The sequence below is a fragment of the Pempheris klunzingeri genome, chromosome 8, assembly GCF_042242105.1.
Source record: "Pempheris klunzingeri isolate RE-2024b chromosome 8, fPemKlu1.hap1, whole genome shotgun sequence".
Taxonomy (NCBI): domain Eukaryota; kingdom Metazoa; phylum Chordata; class Actinopteri; order Acropomatiformes; family Pempheridae; genus Pempheris; species Pempheris klunzingeri.
In genome coordinates, this window is record NC_092019.1 from 26,685,879 (window position 1) to 26,704,309 (window position 18,431).

The 18,431-nt window shown below is 43.5% G+C and overlaps 2 protein-coding genes across 2 annotated transcripts; one reads left to right on the top strand and one right to left on the bottom strand.

Annotated features, from left to right (window-relative positions):
- The first annotated feature begins 1,318 nt into the window (after positions 1 to 1,318).
- On the top strand, positions 1,319 to 8,988 carry rwdd1 (RWD domain containing 1). Its single transcript, XM_070835519.1, has 7 exons — positions 1,319 to 1,486; positions 2,122 to 2,187; positions 5,064 to 5,194; positions 7,689 to 7,832; positions 8,117 to 8,246; positions 8,341 to 8,403; positions 8,652 to 8,988. Exons 1-7 carry the CDS (start codon positions 1,414 to 1,416, stop codon positions 8,762 to 8,764), a joined length of 720 nt encoding a protein of 239 aa, XP_070691620.1. The 5' UTR covers positions 1,319 to 1,413; the 3' UTR covers positions 8,765 to 8,988.
- Positions 8,989 to 10,680: 1,692 nt separating this feature from the next.
- On the bottom strand, positions 10,681 to 18,154 carry LOC139205649 (amine sulfotransferase-like). The gene is made up of 7 exons (XM_070835926.1): positions 17,998 to 18,154; positions 17,536 to 17,697; positions 16,916 to 17,133; positions 15,358 to 15,484; positions 15,134 to 15,228; positions 14,818 to 14,998; positions 10,681 to 12,193 (listed from the first exon to the last, which is right to left on the bottom strand). Exons 2-7 carry the CDS (start codon positions 17,690 to 17,692, stop codon positions 12,069 to 12,071), a joined length of 903 nt encoding a protein of 300 aa, XP_070692027.1. The 5' UTR covers positions 17,693 to 17,697; positions 17,998 to 18,154; the 3' UTR covers positions 10,681 to 12,068.
- Positions 18,155 to 18,431: the final 277 nt, after the last annotated feature.

Sequence of the window (18,431 nt, forward strand, 5' to 3'; positions counted from 1 at the left end):
CAATTTGCACATGTGTAATTGCTGTAACGGCTGATGTTGCACTTTATTTTCTATTATATATAGGCTATATATATATATGTGTGTAGAAGAGAAGAGGAGAGGAGAGGAGAGGAGAGAAGATATTCCTTTATTAGTCCTACAACGAGGAAATGTACAGTGTCACAGCAGACAGTTGGGGACAGAGGAAGTATGAGCCCCCCACTCTTGTACTGACTCTGCGGGACACAATGGTTTTGCTGGTACTAAATAACTGTGGAATACAATGCATTATCCTACTGGGAAGATATAGTGATAGATATAGAAACAGATATAGTAATAGATATAGAAACAGATATAGTGATAGATATAGAAATAGATATAGTGATAGATATGCAAATAGATATAGTGATAGATATAGAAATAGATATAGTAATAGATATAGAAATATATATAGTAATAGATATAGAAATAGATATAGAAACAGATATAGTGATAGATATAGAAATAGATATAGAAACAGATATAGTGATAGATATAGAAATAGATATAGAAACAGATATAGTGATAGATATAGAAATAGATATAGTAATAGATATAGAAATAGATATAGTGATAGCTATAGAAACAGATATAGAAACAGATATAGAAATAGATATAGAAACAGATATAGTGATAGATATAGAAATAGATATAGTAATAGATATAGAAATAGATATAGAAACAGATATAGTGATAGATATAGAAACAGATATAGTGATAGATATAGTAATAGATATAGTAATAGATATAGTGATAGATATAGTGATAGATATAGTAATAGATATAGTGATAGATATAGAAACAGATATAGTGATAGATATAGAAACAGATATAGTGATAGATATAGAAACAGATATAGTGATAGATATAGTAATAGATATAGAAATAGATATAGAAACAGATATAGTGATAGATATAGAAATAGATATAGAAATAGATGCCAGAGGCTGAAGTGACAGCTGTCTCCTTCAGCTCATGTCTCCAAGTTCAAATGATTCTCTAAAGCTGCTCTTTTCCTCGATGGCACCGTTGCTTGTTGATGACCAGCTGTAATATTCTTCAATGAAGTTGGTGGTCCCTGCCGCTTTCAGACTCAACAAATTGATATCAGAGCAGTGACGATGTTGCTGTCATACTGAAGTTGGCGGTTGCACTTGTGAATAGAGCAGAAACAGTTCCAGTGATAATGTCCAGTACAGTTTCCACATGCTCACCCCCCCACCCCCCCACGCCAGGGGGCATTTAGAGACACAGACAGTGGCGTCAGACCAAAGAGGCCGAAGCATGATAGCATCGATCACCGCAGGGCTGTGCAGCACGCAGCACGCTCACTGTTAGCTTCGGCAGAGGGGGGATGATTTTTCTCATTTCCAGATAACCTGCAGTCACACCAACATGACAGACTACGCCGAAGAGCAAAGGAATGAACTTGAAGCCATAGAGTCCATCTACCCAGACTCTTTCACAGGTCAGAATGTCACCAGTGTCGACAGAAAAGTGAAAGACGGCTAACTCGCGGGCTAGCAACAAGCCACAGCGAGCTGGCTGCTGTTTAGTACAGGACACTTCCAACAGACGTAGCTAAGTGTTTCCTCTGGAACAGAGTTAGTGACAGGCTGCTCCAGAGGGCCTTCTGCTGGGGCAGCAGTGGAGAGAGCAGTACGTCCAAAAGTCTATGTTCCTCCGAGGTTAACAGCAGCAGTAGACTGGTGCTGGGCTTTAACATGGATCAGCTCTGTGCTCAGATGTGGACCAACAGTCTGATCTCTCCTTGTTCAGGCAGCCACTTCACAGTGACATGCACATCCTGTCAGTCTGTCAGTCCTCCTGTGTTCAGACAATGATGTACATGTTAGGTACCGTGAGTGGCACACAGCTAATCTATACAATTGGTATTAATAGTCTTAGCTGTAGAGTTCACTGTATTGTAGTAGCCAGTGAATTTACCAAACACAGTGAGACATCAGGAAAGGTGGTATTGTCCTCAAAGTGCTGTCTTTCCACTCTGCACATTTACCTGACGCCTGATGTAACCTAGACCTATGCCAAGAGATGTAATCAGTGACACACTCTGAATGAATCCTAACCCTTGTGTGTTTCTAGTGCTTTCAGATGATCCCACCAGCTTCACCATCACTGTCACATCAGATGCAGGGGAGAATGGTGAAAGTGAGTATACTGATGTGCATGGTTGAGAGATGTCGTCCATTCTGCAATGACATGGCAATTAAACATAGTTATACCATGAAGAACGGGTGGTCAAGCTGTGTTTTTTAAAGTCTGATCATGAATGCCATCCTGTTACATTTGGTTACTTTATTTCTTTCGAATTTTAAAGTTTTTCCATCACTGGCCCTGCCCCCTTACTCTGTTTTAGTTTATAGACCCCTAAAACAGTCTTCAGAGCTTGTATCCATTTTCAAACCTAGATTAAAACAGAGTGCTTCTTCTTCTTCTTAGATCTTAAAGATTCTTTTAACCTCATTCAGTCTGTTAAAGGGCGCACATATTCGAAAGGCCTTACTTTAGACTTAGTACTTTCATCTGGTTTCTCTCTCTCAAGGGTCTCAATTTGATGGACATGCCTGTAACAGATCATAAAGCTGTGGTTGTTAAAGTTCCTCTACTCCTAGTCACCGCCCTACAATACACTCTTGAAGCCCTAATGCTGGTTCTGCTGGTAAATTCTGTGATGCTTTCGATCCATCATCCATTACTTCAGCTAACTCCCCTCTGAATCCAAACACACTGCTTAACTCATTTAACCACCACTGCCAACCCATCCTCGACACGATCGCTCCATTTGAAACTAAAACAAAAACCAAATGAGCTCCCCTGGCTAATTGTTCACACTCACACTGAAACAACTTTGCAGAAAATCTGGATGACAGTGGGATATCAGCAAGCCTGTGATAAACTATAACGTGCTGAAAAAGCAAATGTTAACAGATCAGAAAGCAGTGAAGGATGCAAGTGGCTTACTTTGCTGACTTAATACTAAAGAGCAATCACGACCCTAGAACACTCTTTAGGACAATTGATTCCATTATTAGTGGTCCCTTAATTCCTTCCCCTGCACTTGAAGTTAAGCAGTTGCAAGAGTTTCTCGCTCATTTTGTGATTAAGGTGGAGGCCATCAGGTCCCAAATCCAGCCTGACCCTTGCATCCTCTCCATCCCTCTTGCTAATCTATTACAATCACATTATTAGAAAGTACAGTCTCCCAGATGAAACCATCCTCCTGCATTTTGGATATTCAATTCAATTCAATTCAATTCAATTCAATTCAATTCAATTTTATTTGTATAGCCCAATATCACAACAGAGTGTCTCATAGTGCTTTACAAAGTTCACTGAACTTTACACTATTACACTATTATTCCCCCTAAACTGCTCAAGGAGGTATTTTCCACTGTTAGCTCTGTTATATGCAAACTTTCAACACGTCTCTGACCTCTGGTTCTTTTCCTTACAGTTTTAAGCATGCTCTTGTTCATCCACTGCTTAAGAAACCTATTTTGGATCCCCTGTCCTAAAGCAATTATACACCTACTTCCCAGTTGTCTTTTTTATCCAAGGTTTGGAAAAGAAAATGTCTTCCTATTGATCTCTTGGTCCTATTATTCATATATTCTATGGATAATAGTAATGTTCTAACAGTTGTTAGTCTGGTTTTAGAGCGTTTTATCGTACTGAGACAGCACTTGTTTGAGTTACTAATGATCTGCTGCTGAATGCTGACAGAGGTCATTGTTTGATTTTAATTCTTTTAGATTTAAGTGTCGCCTTTGACACTGTTGATTGCAATATCCTATCGCATCGCCGGAGACTCTCTCATTGCTCGGCTCTTTGCCTGTTGCGCTCTTATTTCTAATAGAACCTTTTACAGTGCTCTGGGTAACTACTTCCTCAACAGCTCAACTGAGTTGTGGTGTCTGTCAAGGCTCCGTCCATGGCCTCCTTCTGTTTTCCATATATATGCTGGCACTTGGCTAAGTTATTAGTAATCCTGAAGTGTTTATATGAGTTTATATGAGCATTTAAAACCTACTGAACCCAGCTGCTATTATATAGCATTATATTTGGTCTCCCAAACTTAGCTCCCCTTGATGTTAATCTTGGTGGGTTGTCAAATAATATGACGCAGGCTGCTAGAAATCTTGGGTTAATGTTTGATTCCAGCCTCTGTTTTAATGGCCAAGTGAAGTGTTTTTAAATCATGTTTTTACCATATTAAACTTATGTTCAAAATCAGGCCAATCATGTCACCTGCTGATCCAAAAAAAAGTTGTACATGCTTTTATTTATTCTCGACTGGATTATTGCAACCCACTTTTCAGGTGTCAGCCAGAGCCCCCTCCCTCCCTCTGCAGATAGCTCAAAATGTAGGTGCTCAACTCATCACTGGTACAAAGAGACATGAACACATCAACCCTGCCCTCGCCTCCCTACACTGACTTCCTGTTAGTCAATGAATTGAATTGTCCCGATTGACAAGAGCTGTGACAGAAAAAAAGTTCGTAAACTTTTCAAGTTAAGGCGCGGACTGGCCGTCCACCTCAAAGTGTATTTGTCAGTCTTTACAGCTTGGTGTGGAAGTTAGTAGAACCCAAGGTGAAGCTCCTCAGAGGTCCAGAGGAGAGGTGAGGGAGAGCAGTGGGGGAGCTCTGGTTGTAGGGTCATGTGTCACACATTAACCAATGGTGACTGTAAAGCTGGGTCCAGGGGTGTGTTTAGCACACACGTGTGAAAGTAAAGGACTCTGGGAAACTGAGTTCAGAGAGGGAGCCCTTTGTTCAAAAAACAGATAAGAGAACTCTCACCTCGTTCACAATTAAATTTGTCAGTGATATTAAAGGAGATTTTGGTCATGATGATAAAGGCAGCAAGTAAAAAAAAATATGATGAGAACAAAACTGAGCAGAGTGAAATACGTTGATTTGAGTAAAGTAAACAGGTTACACAACTGCTTGTGTACAAGAACGAAGATTGAAAGTTGAAATATAGAAGACTAATGATATGCGCTGTCTGTTTTCTTCTTTCAGCCGTGGAAGCAACACTAAAGTTCACATATGTAGAGAATTACCCAGATGAGCCTCCACTGTGGGAGATCCACTCCCAGGAGAACCTGGAGGATAGTGACGTGGAGGACGTCCTTACATTACTGCAGCAACAGGTCTGTCCATCTGAACCGAATATGATCTCCTTCATCTACAGCTGCACTCAAAATCATTCAACCCCCATTGCAAGTGAAGTGTACTGGCAAAATTTACAGTGTCAGCTGTGTTCAGTGAACAACTCAAACAAGAACAATTGAAATAGCTCACAACTATTATTACAGGCGGTTTCTCCAAATTCAACACAATATGCAACTTTTACTGACTAAAGGTCTGTACACGACCACACGAGAGAAAACAGTTCTGCCCAGATGATGTGTCCAGAACAAGCTGCAACTCCCAAACCAGGGCTGCGAGAAAATAATTATTTTTCTCTCGCAGCCCTGGGAGAGAGAACAAATTTCTCTGTTCTTGCGGAGTATGTACAGGTCTTAAGTAGTCTCAAAATTATCCAACCCTCTGAATAGAATCCTTCATAGCAGCACTCATTTGCAAATCAGGTGTTGTCACAAGCACATCTGATGCAACTAATCAGGGGCCTCATTAGTTGCATCAGGTGTGCTTGAGATAGAACACATCAAATACCTGGACAGGCTGGGGGGGTTTGTTCACTGTGACGCGTGGTTGTATGTTAGATATATGGGTAATTCAGTCAAGAGAACTGTCCAAAAGTTAAGAGAGGAGATCATTGCTTTGCACAAACAAGGAAAATGATAGAAAAAGACAGCAAAGGCACTGAATGTTCCAAGAGATGCTGTAAGAAGCAAAGTTCACACGGTCAAAGCTAAAGGATCACTGGCTGCACTACCTGTATTGGCAGAAAGAGGAAGATATCAACAGCTGCCACCAGATTTCTGAGGAGGCAGGAGGCCAAAAACCCTGGAGTGACTGTAAAAGACCTGCAGTAAGACTTGGTGGCAGCAGTGACTGAGGTTTCAGTTTCTACAGTGAGGAGCACACTAAACACTGAAGGCCTCCATGCCTGAACTCCAACACCTACACCACTACTGACCCATGAAACAAAAGTGGAACTTTTCAGGTCTGTGGATCAGCAGTATGTCTGGAGGAGGAAGAATGAGACATACACTGATAAGAACCCCCTGCCTACAGTGAAGCATGGAGGTGGCTCAGTGATGCTCTGGGGCTGCTTTGCTTCTTCTGGCTCTGGAAACCTGCAGCGTTTGGAGGACCAGATGGATTCAAACAAGTATCAAGAAATCCTTGGAGAAAACGTCAGGCCGTCTGAAGTATGCTTGGTATTATTGTCCTGTTAGAAGGTCCAATGATGTCCAAGCTTCAGCTTCCTCACAAAGTCCACCAAGGCCGTCAAAGTGGTGATGGCAGCACACAAACCCAAGAACATCAGAGAGCTGGAGGCTGTTGTCCATGAGAAATGGGCTCAGATTCCTCAGGAACACTGTCAGAACCTGGTGTCTGTCTATGCATCACGTTAGCAGCAGGTCATAGCAGCAAAAGGGCGCTCTGCTAAGTACTAAAGATGCTTGTCAACAAGGGGCTGAATAACTTTGAGACTGCAGGAGTCAGTAAAAGTGGAATATTGTGTTGAATTTGGAGAAACCACCTGTAATATTAGTTGTGTTGAGCTATTTCAGTTGTTCTTGTTTGAGTTGTTCATTGAATACTTGCCACAATAATTGACAATACACCTCATTTGCTATGGGGGTTGAATAATTTTGAGTGCAACTATATATTGGTCCTAGCTCCCCATCCTCTGTCCGTTGTCTGTCTGTTGTTTTGGACACTTTTGAGGATATTCTTGGATTTTAATAGCCTGAAGAACAAACGTTGAACCAATACTTTAGGTCCGACTGAAATGAAAAGGCATGCTCTTTTCTCACCTACAGCATACATATTGGCTGTGTAAAACACTTGTCCTGTGTTTTCCCTTGAGGGGGAAAAAAGCAGAATACATGTCATCACCCTCTGTCAATACAGTAACTTGTCAGACAGCATCTAATTTCCTTATAGCCAATCAGACCTCTTCATTTGAATCCATATTTGCATAAAGCAGTAGCCTGCTACACAACACTGCATCACAGACTTTAAACAACAACTCGTGTTTGTTTTCCAGTTAAAGTTGCAAACATCCTGAACCACATCTTAACCTGCACCGCAGTTTGTTGAACAACCCGCTAAACAAATATTCACAAGGGAGAAGTGTGCCGCTAATGTCAGTTTGCAGGGAACATGGTGTTCTATCCTAGCTGGGTGTAACAACTTCACCTGATTGCTTCGGCAGCGATTACAGCACACTAACTTTGGTTTTTGGGATTTTCTGCCACTCTCTGCAGAGCAATGTCATAACAAAGGGTTAGAATTTGCCAATGCAATATCCCAATTTTTACTTTTTCATAAATTTGCAAAGAATTGTAAATTGCAATTGAGGGTCTGAATACTTTCTCAATGCTCTGCGTATCAGAAGTTCAGGAGACTAACTGGCAGCCATCTGATGAAAATATTCATAAAGTTAATGAACGGTTTCGTACATCCTGTAATCAGTCTGACCAGTGTGTATATGTGGTTACTCTGCAGGCAGAAGAAAACCTGGGCATGGTGATGATTTTCACCCTGGTCACAGCCGTTCAGGAGAAACTCAATGAAATCGTCGATGTGATGAAAAACCGACGAGAAGAGGAGAAACTGCGGAAAGAGAGAGAGGCAGAGGAAGCAGAGAAGGTAGGAAAAACATTAATTGTACATATAGTTACCATAAATATGTAAATTTCCATCCTAATTCTCAGCTGTGGTTTCAGGATAATGCCACCACACCGTATGTTGTAGGCAGATGTTTACTAAATCAGGTGTCTGGAACAGAGGCCAGTTTGACTAAACAGATGTGGTTCATTTGCACATTCGTCTATCTTTTGTTTTTAGGTTAAGGGTAGTATTAGGTCATTACATTTAGTGTTAGGTTCAGGAATGATAGGATGATAATATAATGATGTGTGTGTGTTTGACAGGTAGCCTTCCAGGGCACGGTTGTAACCATTGAAAACTTTCTGGCGTGGAAAGCCAAGTTTGAGCTGGAGATGGCTGAGCTGAGGAGGAAAAAGCTGAAAGAGGAGGAGCAGGCCAAATCCAAACTCTCTGGTAAACTGATGACACTTCTTTGTCAAAGACTCACAACTTGGAAAGTTTATTATAGAAATATGAGTTAGATAAAATGTGGTCTTTCCCTCACCAGGTAAACAGCTGTTTGAGACAGACCACAACCTGGACACATCTGACATTCAGTTCCTTGAAGACGGTAATGATTGAAAGTGATGCTGTTAATGCTGTTGTGTTATTACGGCCTCTCTTCCTTATAAAGAGGGAAAAGATTGACAGGATCGTTAAACTGTAACATTTTAACGGACACCTGCATGAACACATGTAATTCTATAACGGAGATATGAACATTTGTGTGGGCCATGTGGGGGGAGCACAGATCTAGTGGGCACTGTGTGAGCTAGTTCAGAGTGGAATTTATTCTGACAAACTTGCTTTCTTCTGCAGCTGGAAACAACGTTGAAGTAGATGAGTCACTATTCCAGGAGATTGAAGACTTGGACTTGGATGAGGATGACCCAGACTTTGACCCTTTAGAGATGGGCAGTGATGAGGACTAACAGGGGAGTAGGACAGAGGACTGCTCAGGACTGACAGGACCATACACGCTCCTCTGTGGAATATTATCATCTGACCAGAAGGTCCAACAGCTGCATTTATTTTAAAAAGACTCACAGCATTTTCTGAAGTAATCTTCATAAACACCAAATCTTCACATGTACACCCATAAGTGTTAATTTCTGTAATTTCTGTGCTGGAACAATTAAATTTACTAGATAAATGACTCTGTCTGGCTCTGGTGCTGTTTGACTCGCAGGGCTTTGCAGCAACAAGCCTGTTATTTGGCCAGAAGAGGGCAGTAAAAGGGTGTGTGTGTGCTAGTGTGTGTGTGAGTGTGTGTGTGTGTGTGAGATTACAGATCCTACCTTTATCTTACATCCTGCTATCACCCCCACCTTAATGGACAAGTACCTTTTCTTGTGCTGCCATGATTAGGGCTTCTGTCCTTGTTCTTCCCATTCAGCTGACTTCTCAGGAGCTGCCTTACTCTATGTATGCTCACTGGCTGTGGCTGACTTTCTCGCAGCCCCCTCATGGTACTTCTAGCTGTCCCGAACATCTGCAATACTGCCTTCCGGAAGTTCAACACCCTTGGTTCTGATCATCTTCCCTCTCTTCAATACCCTCCAACCACACTTAGCCACCTTCTCCCATATGCTCTGTTTGGTGGAGAACATCCTATTTATTCTCCTGGCTTCTGCTTCTCCTGTGTATCTATTCAGTCGGGCAGCCAGGGCTGTGAGCCTTCACTTGGTAGTCCCCAGTGCACATCAGGTATGGACAGTCTGTTGTATTTCCTAGACACCTCTTCCTTCTCCACACCTCTCTGTCGCTGTGAGTTGACTAACTTCTCCGTGTTGCCTTGATTTTTGCCTCCAGCCTCCTTTGCCATGGGGGGGTAATGCTCTTTGTGGCTTATGCTGTTCATCCTGGAGTCAAGTATCTCTAGGATCAGTGTTGCTGTGGTGTACTGATCGGTCTCAGTTATGGGACCGATTAGTCTTGTAATCGGCAGCAAAGGGGATCCAGCTGACTGATGATCTTCAATCTGAGGTCACGCATGTGTTATCTTGTATATCTTGTGTATTCAATATTAATTAATTAATTTATTTATTTACAGTCACGGAAGACAGAGGTCCCATTATCATTTAGCCATCTATCAGAACAGAGGAGCAAAGTGCTGGAGGTGTAATCAGCATCATCTGTGGGGAACTATTCTGGTGACACGTTAGCCTCTTGGCTGTGCCCTGTGCTTTGCTCAGTAGTGAGCCTGTGCTGCACATTGACTAGTGCAGTGTCTGGAATCAGTGTGCAGTCTGCTATGGCCACTCACACGCTGCACACTGGTTTTGACAGCTGCCATAGCACGTGTAGTCATGTTACACTTACATCCATCCTTCACATCGAAAGGAGTCAGCTGAGGTAGATCAGGCATCTGGTCAGGATGCCTCCTGGGCGCCTCCCTCTGGAGGTTTACAGGGTACGTCCCATTGGGAGGAGACGCCTGGCAGACCCAGAACTTGCTGGAGGGATTATGTCTCTCATCTGGTCTGGGAACTCCTCAGCATCCCCCAGGAGGAGCTGGCAAGCGTTGCTCTGGAGGACGTCTGGAGTGCCCTGCTTGACCTGTTGCCACCGTGACCCGACCCCAGATAAGTAGAAGATAATGGATGGAGATAACAGATCGACAGTACTTTGTGGTCACAGGACTTTTGTATGTTATCTATACCAAATGTTCAGAGAAAGGGGCTTTCAGGTTCACCCTCACACTGCAGACTGTTGGAAAACATGATCTGACTTCTTTCATGTTCATATTTTCTGGATATGTGACTTGTGCTTATTCGGTTCATCTGTATCTCATTTTGTAATGTGTCTCATTGTGTTGTCTGTTTCAAAGACCGTTTTGAGCTCAATGTGACATCTTCTGCTTTAATAAAATGAAATATACATGAGGAGGAAAGTCACCCCAGGCAAGAAACAAAATTACATCAGCTGTTTAATGATAATGCAAACAGTCACAAGAACTTTTCCTGAATCAAATGCAGAATAATATTCTGAAAAGAAAATGTTCATCTGGCAATATGATCACAGAATAAGTTAACAGGACTGGACAGGCAGAGCCACATTTCTGTGCTTGACAGTTTCAGACTTCTTTCAGTAGCTACTCAGAGAGTACTCTCTTACCCATACCCAGCATTCATCTTCCTGCAGTTACTGGACAAATCATTCCTGTTTCCACTAAGATATCATCCGATTGATCTTTCCCATGTCACACTGTTACACAGCCGCAGACTCCACGTGGTTGTGTTGGACATTTTGATGTAGAAACCCTTTTCACAGCAAACATTTTTACTTCTCGATGCAGAAAATGCACAGGTGGAATCGATCACGCTCTTTCATGATGGCTGCGTTTGATTTAGGTTTGGCAGTTCCACGGTTCTGGTGTTGTACAGGCTCACTTATTGCAATGGCTCACTGGGACACTGGTTATGCCTGTGCCGTTCCTGCTATGAGAGAAAAAGTCTGCTCTGACAAGGGTCTATTCCATACATCAAAGCAATCATGACTATTCAGTACTCTACGGATAGATAGATAGATAGATAGATCAGGACATCAGGTCACTTTAAGCCAAAAAGCCAAAGTCCAAATGAAGCCACAAGTCACCGGTATTGAAGTCAAAGTGGAGCTGAAGGTCTTTTTGATATGGTCAAGTCTGAAGTCAGCAGATTTGTGACTCAAGTCTAAGGCACATGTTTGTGTCCACCACAGTGAACAGACAGCTTACTGTCAAATGGTTCCATGGTAATGTAGCTGTAAGTGAAGACCGACTTAAAGGTATTCACTGCTTTACCCAGCAACAACAGTGTAACTGAAACCAGCACACAGACATGATCCCTGTGACGGGTCACCTGACACAGTTATTCTGTGCACACTGATGCTAACAGTGAGGCACTGCTAGGAATTATGATTTCATGCGGGACAAGAAGAAAAACAAGGCTTGCTACTCTGAGAGCAGGTCTGTATCCAACTTGCACATATATTCCATACTCCGTAGAGCTTTGCATAGATTTTCAGTGGACTCCAAATGAATAGAAACCATGGCTGCCTGGAAGGAGGGAAAAAGTCTAGTGTTCTTTGGGAAGCAGCAGTAAAGTGAAGTGGAGCCCCACGGGCTAAAATGCACAAAAACACTGGGAGAAAGGAAGAGCCGACATGAATAATGCTTTACTGTATAGCACCGTGATCAAGAAGCTGCATCTATGGCCATCTTATTCTTTGTGCTGTCATGAGACGAGCAGCTGATCACTCAATGTCCCTGATGTCCCAGATAAACGACAGAGGGAAGTCCTGCATCTCTCTGTGAAAGACCTCGTCGAACCTCTCGTTCTGAGCCACAGTGAAATGATTCTTCCAGTCACCGATGGTGCCTAGTGGGTGAAAGAAGTAGAAGGTTATAGTCATCCATTCTCACCCCGCCATCTAGCATAACTGTGTTCACACCAAAAGCTGAAGGGAATTTTTTCCCCATCAATGCAAAGTCACAAGAAGTTGGGATGTGAAAGTTGCAAGACTTGAAACCATTAAACTCGATCAACTTGAGTGAGAAATGTGCGTTACCCACGTAAATCGACAGTGAAACTCAAGTAATGCGGGGCAAAAATAGTTTGGCTTTTGATGTGAACACAGTCTGTATAGTCAGTGAGTTCCTGCAGTCTTCTGTTCTGTCTTTACTATCATCCATCTCGTCTGCACAGACTTGTAATTTGCTGCATTATCTCAGCATGTTGTTCAGTATAATCAGCAGCCTCAAAACCAATAAAATGTGAGTGCACACAAAGTGAGAGCAGCCGGTGAACACAGTGGAACATGTAGTGGTTTATATTGGATATTGGAATCATTCTGCAACCTAAGAAAACAATATTTGTTATGGTGGAGAGCAGAGGATGAGTTAAAGAGCCTGGTGGTAGAACAGCAGATACGACAGGCCGGGTCTGGGGCAGGGTCTTACAGTGGGGCAAAAAAGTATTTAGTCAGCCACCAATTGTGCAAGTACACTTCAACTATGAGAGACAGAATGGGGGGAAAGAATCCAGGAAATCACATTGTAGGATTTTTAATGAATTAATTGGTAAATTCCTCGGTAAAATAAGTATTTGGTCACCTACAAACAAGCAAGATTTCTGGCTCTCACAGACCTGTAACTTCTTCCTTAAGAGGCTCCTCTGTCCTTCACTCGTTACCTGTATTAATGGCACCTGTTTGAACTCGTTATCAGTATAAAAGACACCTGTCCACAACCTCAAACAGTCACACTCCAAACTCCACTATGGCCAAGACCAAAGAGCTGTCAAAGGACACCAGAAACCAAATTGTAGACCTGCACCAGGCTGGGAAGATCGATCTGGGGCTCCACGCAAGATCTCACCCCGTGGGGTCAAAATGATCACAAGAACGGTGAGCAAAAATCGCAGAACCACACGGGGGGACCTAGTGAATGACCTGCTGAGAGCTGGGACCAAAGTAACAAAGGCTACCATCAGTAACACACTATGCCGCCAGGGACTCAAATCCTGCAGTGCCAGACATGTCCCCCTGCTTAAGCCAGTACATGTCCAGGCCCGTCTGAAGTTCGCTAGAGAGCATTTGGATGATCCAGAAGAGGATTGGGAGAATGTCATATGGTCAGATGAAACCAAAATAGAACTTTTTGGTAAAAACTCAACTTGTCGTGTTTGGAGGAGAAAGAATGCTGAGTTGCATCCAAAGAACACCATACCTACTGTGAAGCATGGGGGTGGAAACATCATGCTTTGGGGCTGTTTTTCTGCAAAGGGACCAAGACGATTGATCCGTGTAAAGGAAAGAATGAATGGGGCCATGTATCGTGAGATTTTGAGTGAAAACCTCCTTCCATGAACAAGGGCATTGAAGATGAAACGTGGCTGGGTCTTTCAGCGTGACAATGATCCCAAACACACCGCCCGGGCAACGAAGGAGTGGCTTTTCAAGGTCCTGGAGTGGCCTAGCCAGTCTCCAGATCTCAACTTCATAGAAAATCTTTGGAGGGAGTTGAAAGTTCGTGTTGCCCAGCGACCGCCCCAAAACATCACTGCTCTAGAGGAGATCTGCACGGAGGAATGGGCCAAAATACCAGCAATAGTGTGTGAAAACCTTGTGAAGACTTACAGAAAACGTTTGACCTCTGTCATTGCCAACAAAGGGTATATAACAAAGTATTGAGATGAACTTTTGTTATTGACCAAATACTTATTTTCCACCATAATTTGCAAAGAAATTCTTTAAAAATCAGACAATGTGACTTTCTGGATTTTTTTTTCTCATTCCGTCTCTCATAGTTGAAGTGTACCTATGATGAAAATTACAGGCTTCTCTCATCTTTTTAAGTGGGAGAACTTGCACAATAGGTGGCTGATTAAATACTTTTTTGCCCCACTGTATCTTCTGGGCTCTGCACTGCACTTCCCCTCACTGATGTCACTGATACTTGGTAGATGGGTACCAATGATGCTCTGGTCAAACAATTGGATTTATGTGTGTAAGATTTTAAATTTGGGCGGCGCGGTGGTCAGCACTGTTGCCTCACAGCAAAAAGGTTCCAGGTTTCTGTGAGTTTCTCAGGGTCGTCCCCCCACAGCCCACAAACATTCAGGTTAACAGGTGACTCTAAATTGCCCGGGGGTGTGAGTCTGTCTATGTGTCAACCCTGTGACCAGGGTGTACCCAGCCTCTTGCCCAAAGCCAGCCCCCCTGTGACCCTGAGGGATAAATGCTATAGACAATAGATAGATGGATTTGAAATGTGCAGACTTTGGCAGCTCCCAGTGGGGGTGTTATGGTATTAAAAAAGTTTTTTCTAAAAAACCATCAGGATAATTACATTACAGTTCTACACATTAGAGTTTCAATCAAAACAGAAACTGTCTATCATCAAGTCAAACTTCTTGAAGCCGCAACCTGGTTTCAAAAGGCTGAGCAGAGTGAGTCACAGTGTCAAGTTCCTGTGTGCAACAAAAGCTGCAAACATTCTTACCCTTCCGCATGAATTTCCCCTGGTGGTGGTTGAGCAGGTATCCTGGTACCTGCTCGTAGTTAGCCTGAGGGATCTTCCTCATGTTGTGGAACGTGCTATGCTTCACCACGTTAGCCAGCTGCTCCTCAGTCAGCTCTTTACCCAGGAACAAGGACATCTTCCGCACTGCTGAGTGCAGGTCCTGAACAAAAACACAGCAGCAGAAATGTACAAAAGATCTCTTCTTAAAACCATTTCACAGGCGTCTTAACACAGGCCTGCAACATGTGATACGACAGCTTATTAACATGCAGATTAAAATGATTTGAGCTCCTACTTGAACCATTTCTTCATAAGTGATGAACAGCATGTTCATATCATCCTTGTTTGAGTACCATGTCTTAATGTGCTCGAACCAGCTGCACGCAAACACTGCAATGAATGATGTACAATGTCACCAACACACTGTAGACACTCATCATGAGCTGCTGAGAAAATGCCACCAGCAACATCCTCTGTGCACAAATGATTGAGTGAGCGACAGAAGAGGACCGCTCTCACCGTCTCCGCGCATGAATTTCTCAAAGAAGTCATCGAAATCCTTCGGAGTTTCCAACATGTTGGCAACCTTATGGAAGTGGAAATAAGACACAAGGACATCTTTGGGATTTCTTGCAACGTAGATCACCTAAAAGAGACACGTCCAGGTAAGTATAGTATCAAGCATAGAATCCAATGGCCACATTTCCACTTGGGTTGCACTGGGGTGGGTATCATTTGAAATTTCTCAGGACTGATATAATACATTTTGTATGTTTTGGCACTAATATAAAAACTAGTTTTTATTTTGTTCAATATAAAAATGTTTTTACACCAAACCCTTTCACCCTAAAGAACTGTGGCCGAAACTAATAAATACAATCGAAAACTAACTACCCAGACATGTTTTGCCATCTTTCAGTAATGCCTGGACATACAGTATTTCAGTCTAAACTAGCAGAGGCTTTAAATTCCAATGACCATTCCACTAGTGACAAACTTGACATCTCAGCTCCACCACTGACAGGGCTGTAACACTGTGTCCCAGTCCCATGCATATGAACACTAAGCAGGTATTTAGGGCAAAGTGAGAAGATAAAGTCACAGATGTGATCTTGGTGTACACAATGCAATGCAGTTGTGTCGCTGGGCTTAATAAACATTCTAGTTTCTACAGGCTACTAATGGGGCTTTACAACCGAAGCCTTTGATTTTGGTAATATTGCCATTGTCCTCTTCGGTACCCGCTGAAGCTCTAGATGCTGGTGGTCAGCTCTTTTCTCTCTCCTGTAGTCTCTGCACTGTGGTGTTTTTTGCCGTTTGTGTCCTAACTTAATATTTCCTAAGTTTGTCCTAAAACAAGTCCACATTTTAGCACCAAACTTCCCTCGTTTTTTACTGTCCCTCAACTGCAGCTCAGCAAGGACCCCCTGTGAGCTGAAACACAAAGACACTTAGGAAGATGCAGATCTGAAGTCAGTCTGCTGAGGCTATATATTAGCTTCAGCTGAACTCTGGAATGCATCGCTGAAACAGCTTTCTTCAGTGTAAATATGTCCATGTGATTATGGTTTGAGGGTTGACTTTGCTTGATTAAAGAGAGGAGGATTACCAAAACACTCACGTCCTCAGAGACAAAAGCTGCATATTTGAAGCTGTGCTGCTGAATGAGATGAATGATGCAGCCCAGTGGGATTTTTTTGGCAGAATCTGACAGTAAGTCTCATATTCTGTATCTTTAAGCCGTACATAAACACTTCATAAATGGTTAGATAAATGTATCTACAGCTACGGTCACTGAACACAGAGATTAAGTGTTCATTAGTGTATTTGGTAATAACTCCTCTAGTGTGGGAGACTGGTGTTTAAACACGTGATGAAGGACAACACAGTTAACATAGTTGTAATGAGAGAAAGTAGGTCCTGAGTACTGTACATTAATTAAGAGTTTACAATATCGTAGCTGCTTAAAACTCTGTCACAATGCGTGAGAGACCATTGATCACGTGTTCGTATGCTGCTTTAGAAATGCTTGATAAACCTTAAGTACAGGAAAAAAGGAGCTGCTTAGAGAGCTGACCTTGCCCTTCCTCTGGCTCAGAGCAGCAGGCATGAAGTGGTGCTGCAGATGGGTGACCCTCCACCGGGGCGATGGGGCGGCGATGAACGCCTCTCTGCAGCCGCTCAGCTCAATCCAGGGGATGCAGTCAGCGTTGGACTTGGTGTTGTGCTTACTGATGGCTGTCACATCCCCCTTCGCCTCCAAGAGCAGCAGGATCTGCTGCATCCAGATGGTCCCTGTCAACACAGCACTTCTCAGTTCTGTCTCCCTCTCTCTGAGTACAATGGCAGTAATTAGGTCAACCTAGAATATGAGCACACCTCCCCTCTTGTCTCTGTGGACCTTTGTCCTGATTTCTCTGTCAGTGTTTCACAATACACACTTGTCTAGCTAATCATGTGATACCCTGCCCCTATGCTGAGCTCAATTTGCAGCACACAAAGGAGCCGGACATTGATCTGGAAATGCTGTCCATGCTAATCAGGCCGGTTCCTTGCTCTGTGCCGACAGCTTCAACTATCACAGTGACCTGAGGTGCACTTCCCCTGCAGCAGGGCACCAGTGTGTGATGGAGGAGCTGCTCTGCCACCTGCTGAGTCAGCCCACAGCCGGACCCCTCATCTTTCTTTTCCTCTCACCTGATTTGGGGTATGTGACGGCAAACACATCAGAGTCTCTGATCTCCAGGTTGTAAATTTGGTCCACATCATCTGGATCATGAATCCCGTTGATCAGATTGAAGCCTTTGTGAGGCACCAGTGCATAGCTCACAGTCTTGCCATCATTTAAATCCATGAGAGCTGAAGCAGAATGAAAGCACAGGGGCGTCTCTTAATCAACTCTGTGGTCACATGCCCTTGTCCAGCTGTCCTTCTGACCAGTATTAAGTCATCTAAAGCTCGATATATACATGTCAGTGCGACTGGAAACACATTTACATCGGTACCAGCTCCTCTGCCCTCATTTATCAGCACAAATCCCGAACTATGCCACCGTGGGATCACGCCCTGCAGGAGGCCCGTGGTCTCGGGCTGCTGAGTCCTGCTCCGGGTCCGAGAGGGAAGTTGGGACTGCGCTGCGTCCATCGACATGTTGCTTACCTGCTGTGTTCTCTCTGCTGTCCGATGCTGAAGAGACGACGTCCACGGTGCCTAATGTGAGTGCTCCATCAAGAAACACCTCACATGATCCCGCCTGCTGCAATAAATAGGTTGCAGAGGTCCCACCTCTTCACGTTGGCTTAAAATTGGAGATGCGCATCGACCGGTTTCCAAGCAGAAACCGCCCTCAGCTCACATCCACAATCAAGTGATGACAGAGAGGGGAGAGGGGGGAGGGAGGGGAGGGAGGGGTGACTCCCTCACTCACTCAGTCAGCGGTGAGTCAGCTGATGAGCGCGGTGAAAAGAGCACACTGTCGGACTGTCCCTCCTGAACCCGCCGCAGGAGGCTCGTGCACCGGGAGCCTCAGACTGCTCGTGCAAATCAAAAACCAAAAGCAGCTCCAAGCGAAGCAGTGTGCAAGAACATACACC

Bases quoted from the DNA above. Each gene is read 5' to 3' on its own strand.
- rwdd1 (XM_070835519.1), top strand. From the start codon at position 1,414: ATGACAGACTACGCCGAAGAGCAAAGGAATGAACTTGAAGCCATAGAG. The intron at 5,195-7,688 runs GTCTGTCCATCT...GTTACTCTGCAG, and splicing joins TTACATTACTGCAGCAACAG to GCAGAAGAAAACCTGGGCAT. The intron at 7,833-8,116 runs GTAGGAAAAACA...TGTGTTTGACAG, and splicing joins AGGCAGAGGAAGCAGAGAAG to GTAGCCTTCCAGGGCACGGT.
- LOC139205649 (XM_070835926.1), bottom strand. From the start codon at position 17,692: ATGGATTTAAATGATGGCAAGACTGTGAGCTATGCACTGGTGCCTCAC. The intron at 17,134-17,535 runs GTGAGAGGAAAA...CTGTGTTGACAG, and splicing joins CGTCACATACCCCAAATCAG to GGACCATCTGGATGCAGCAG. The intron at 15,229-15,357 runs GTGAGAGCGGTC...CATTCATTGCAG, and splicing joins GAAATTCATGCGCGGAGACG to TGTTTGCGTGCAGCTGGTTC.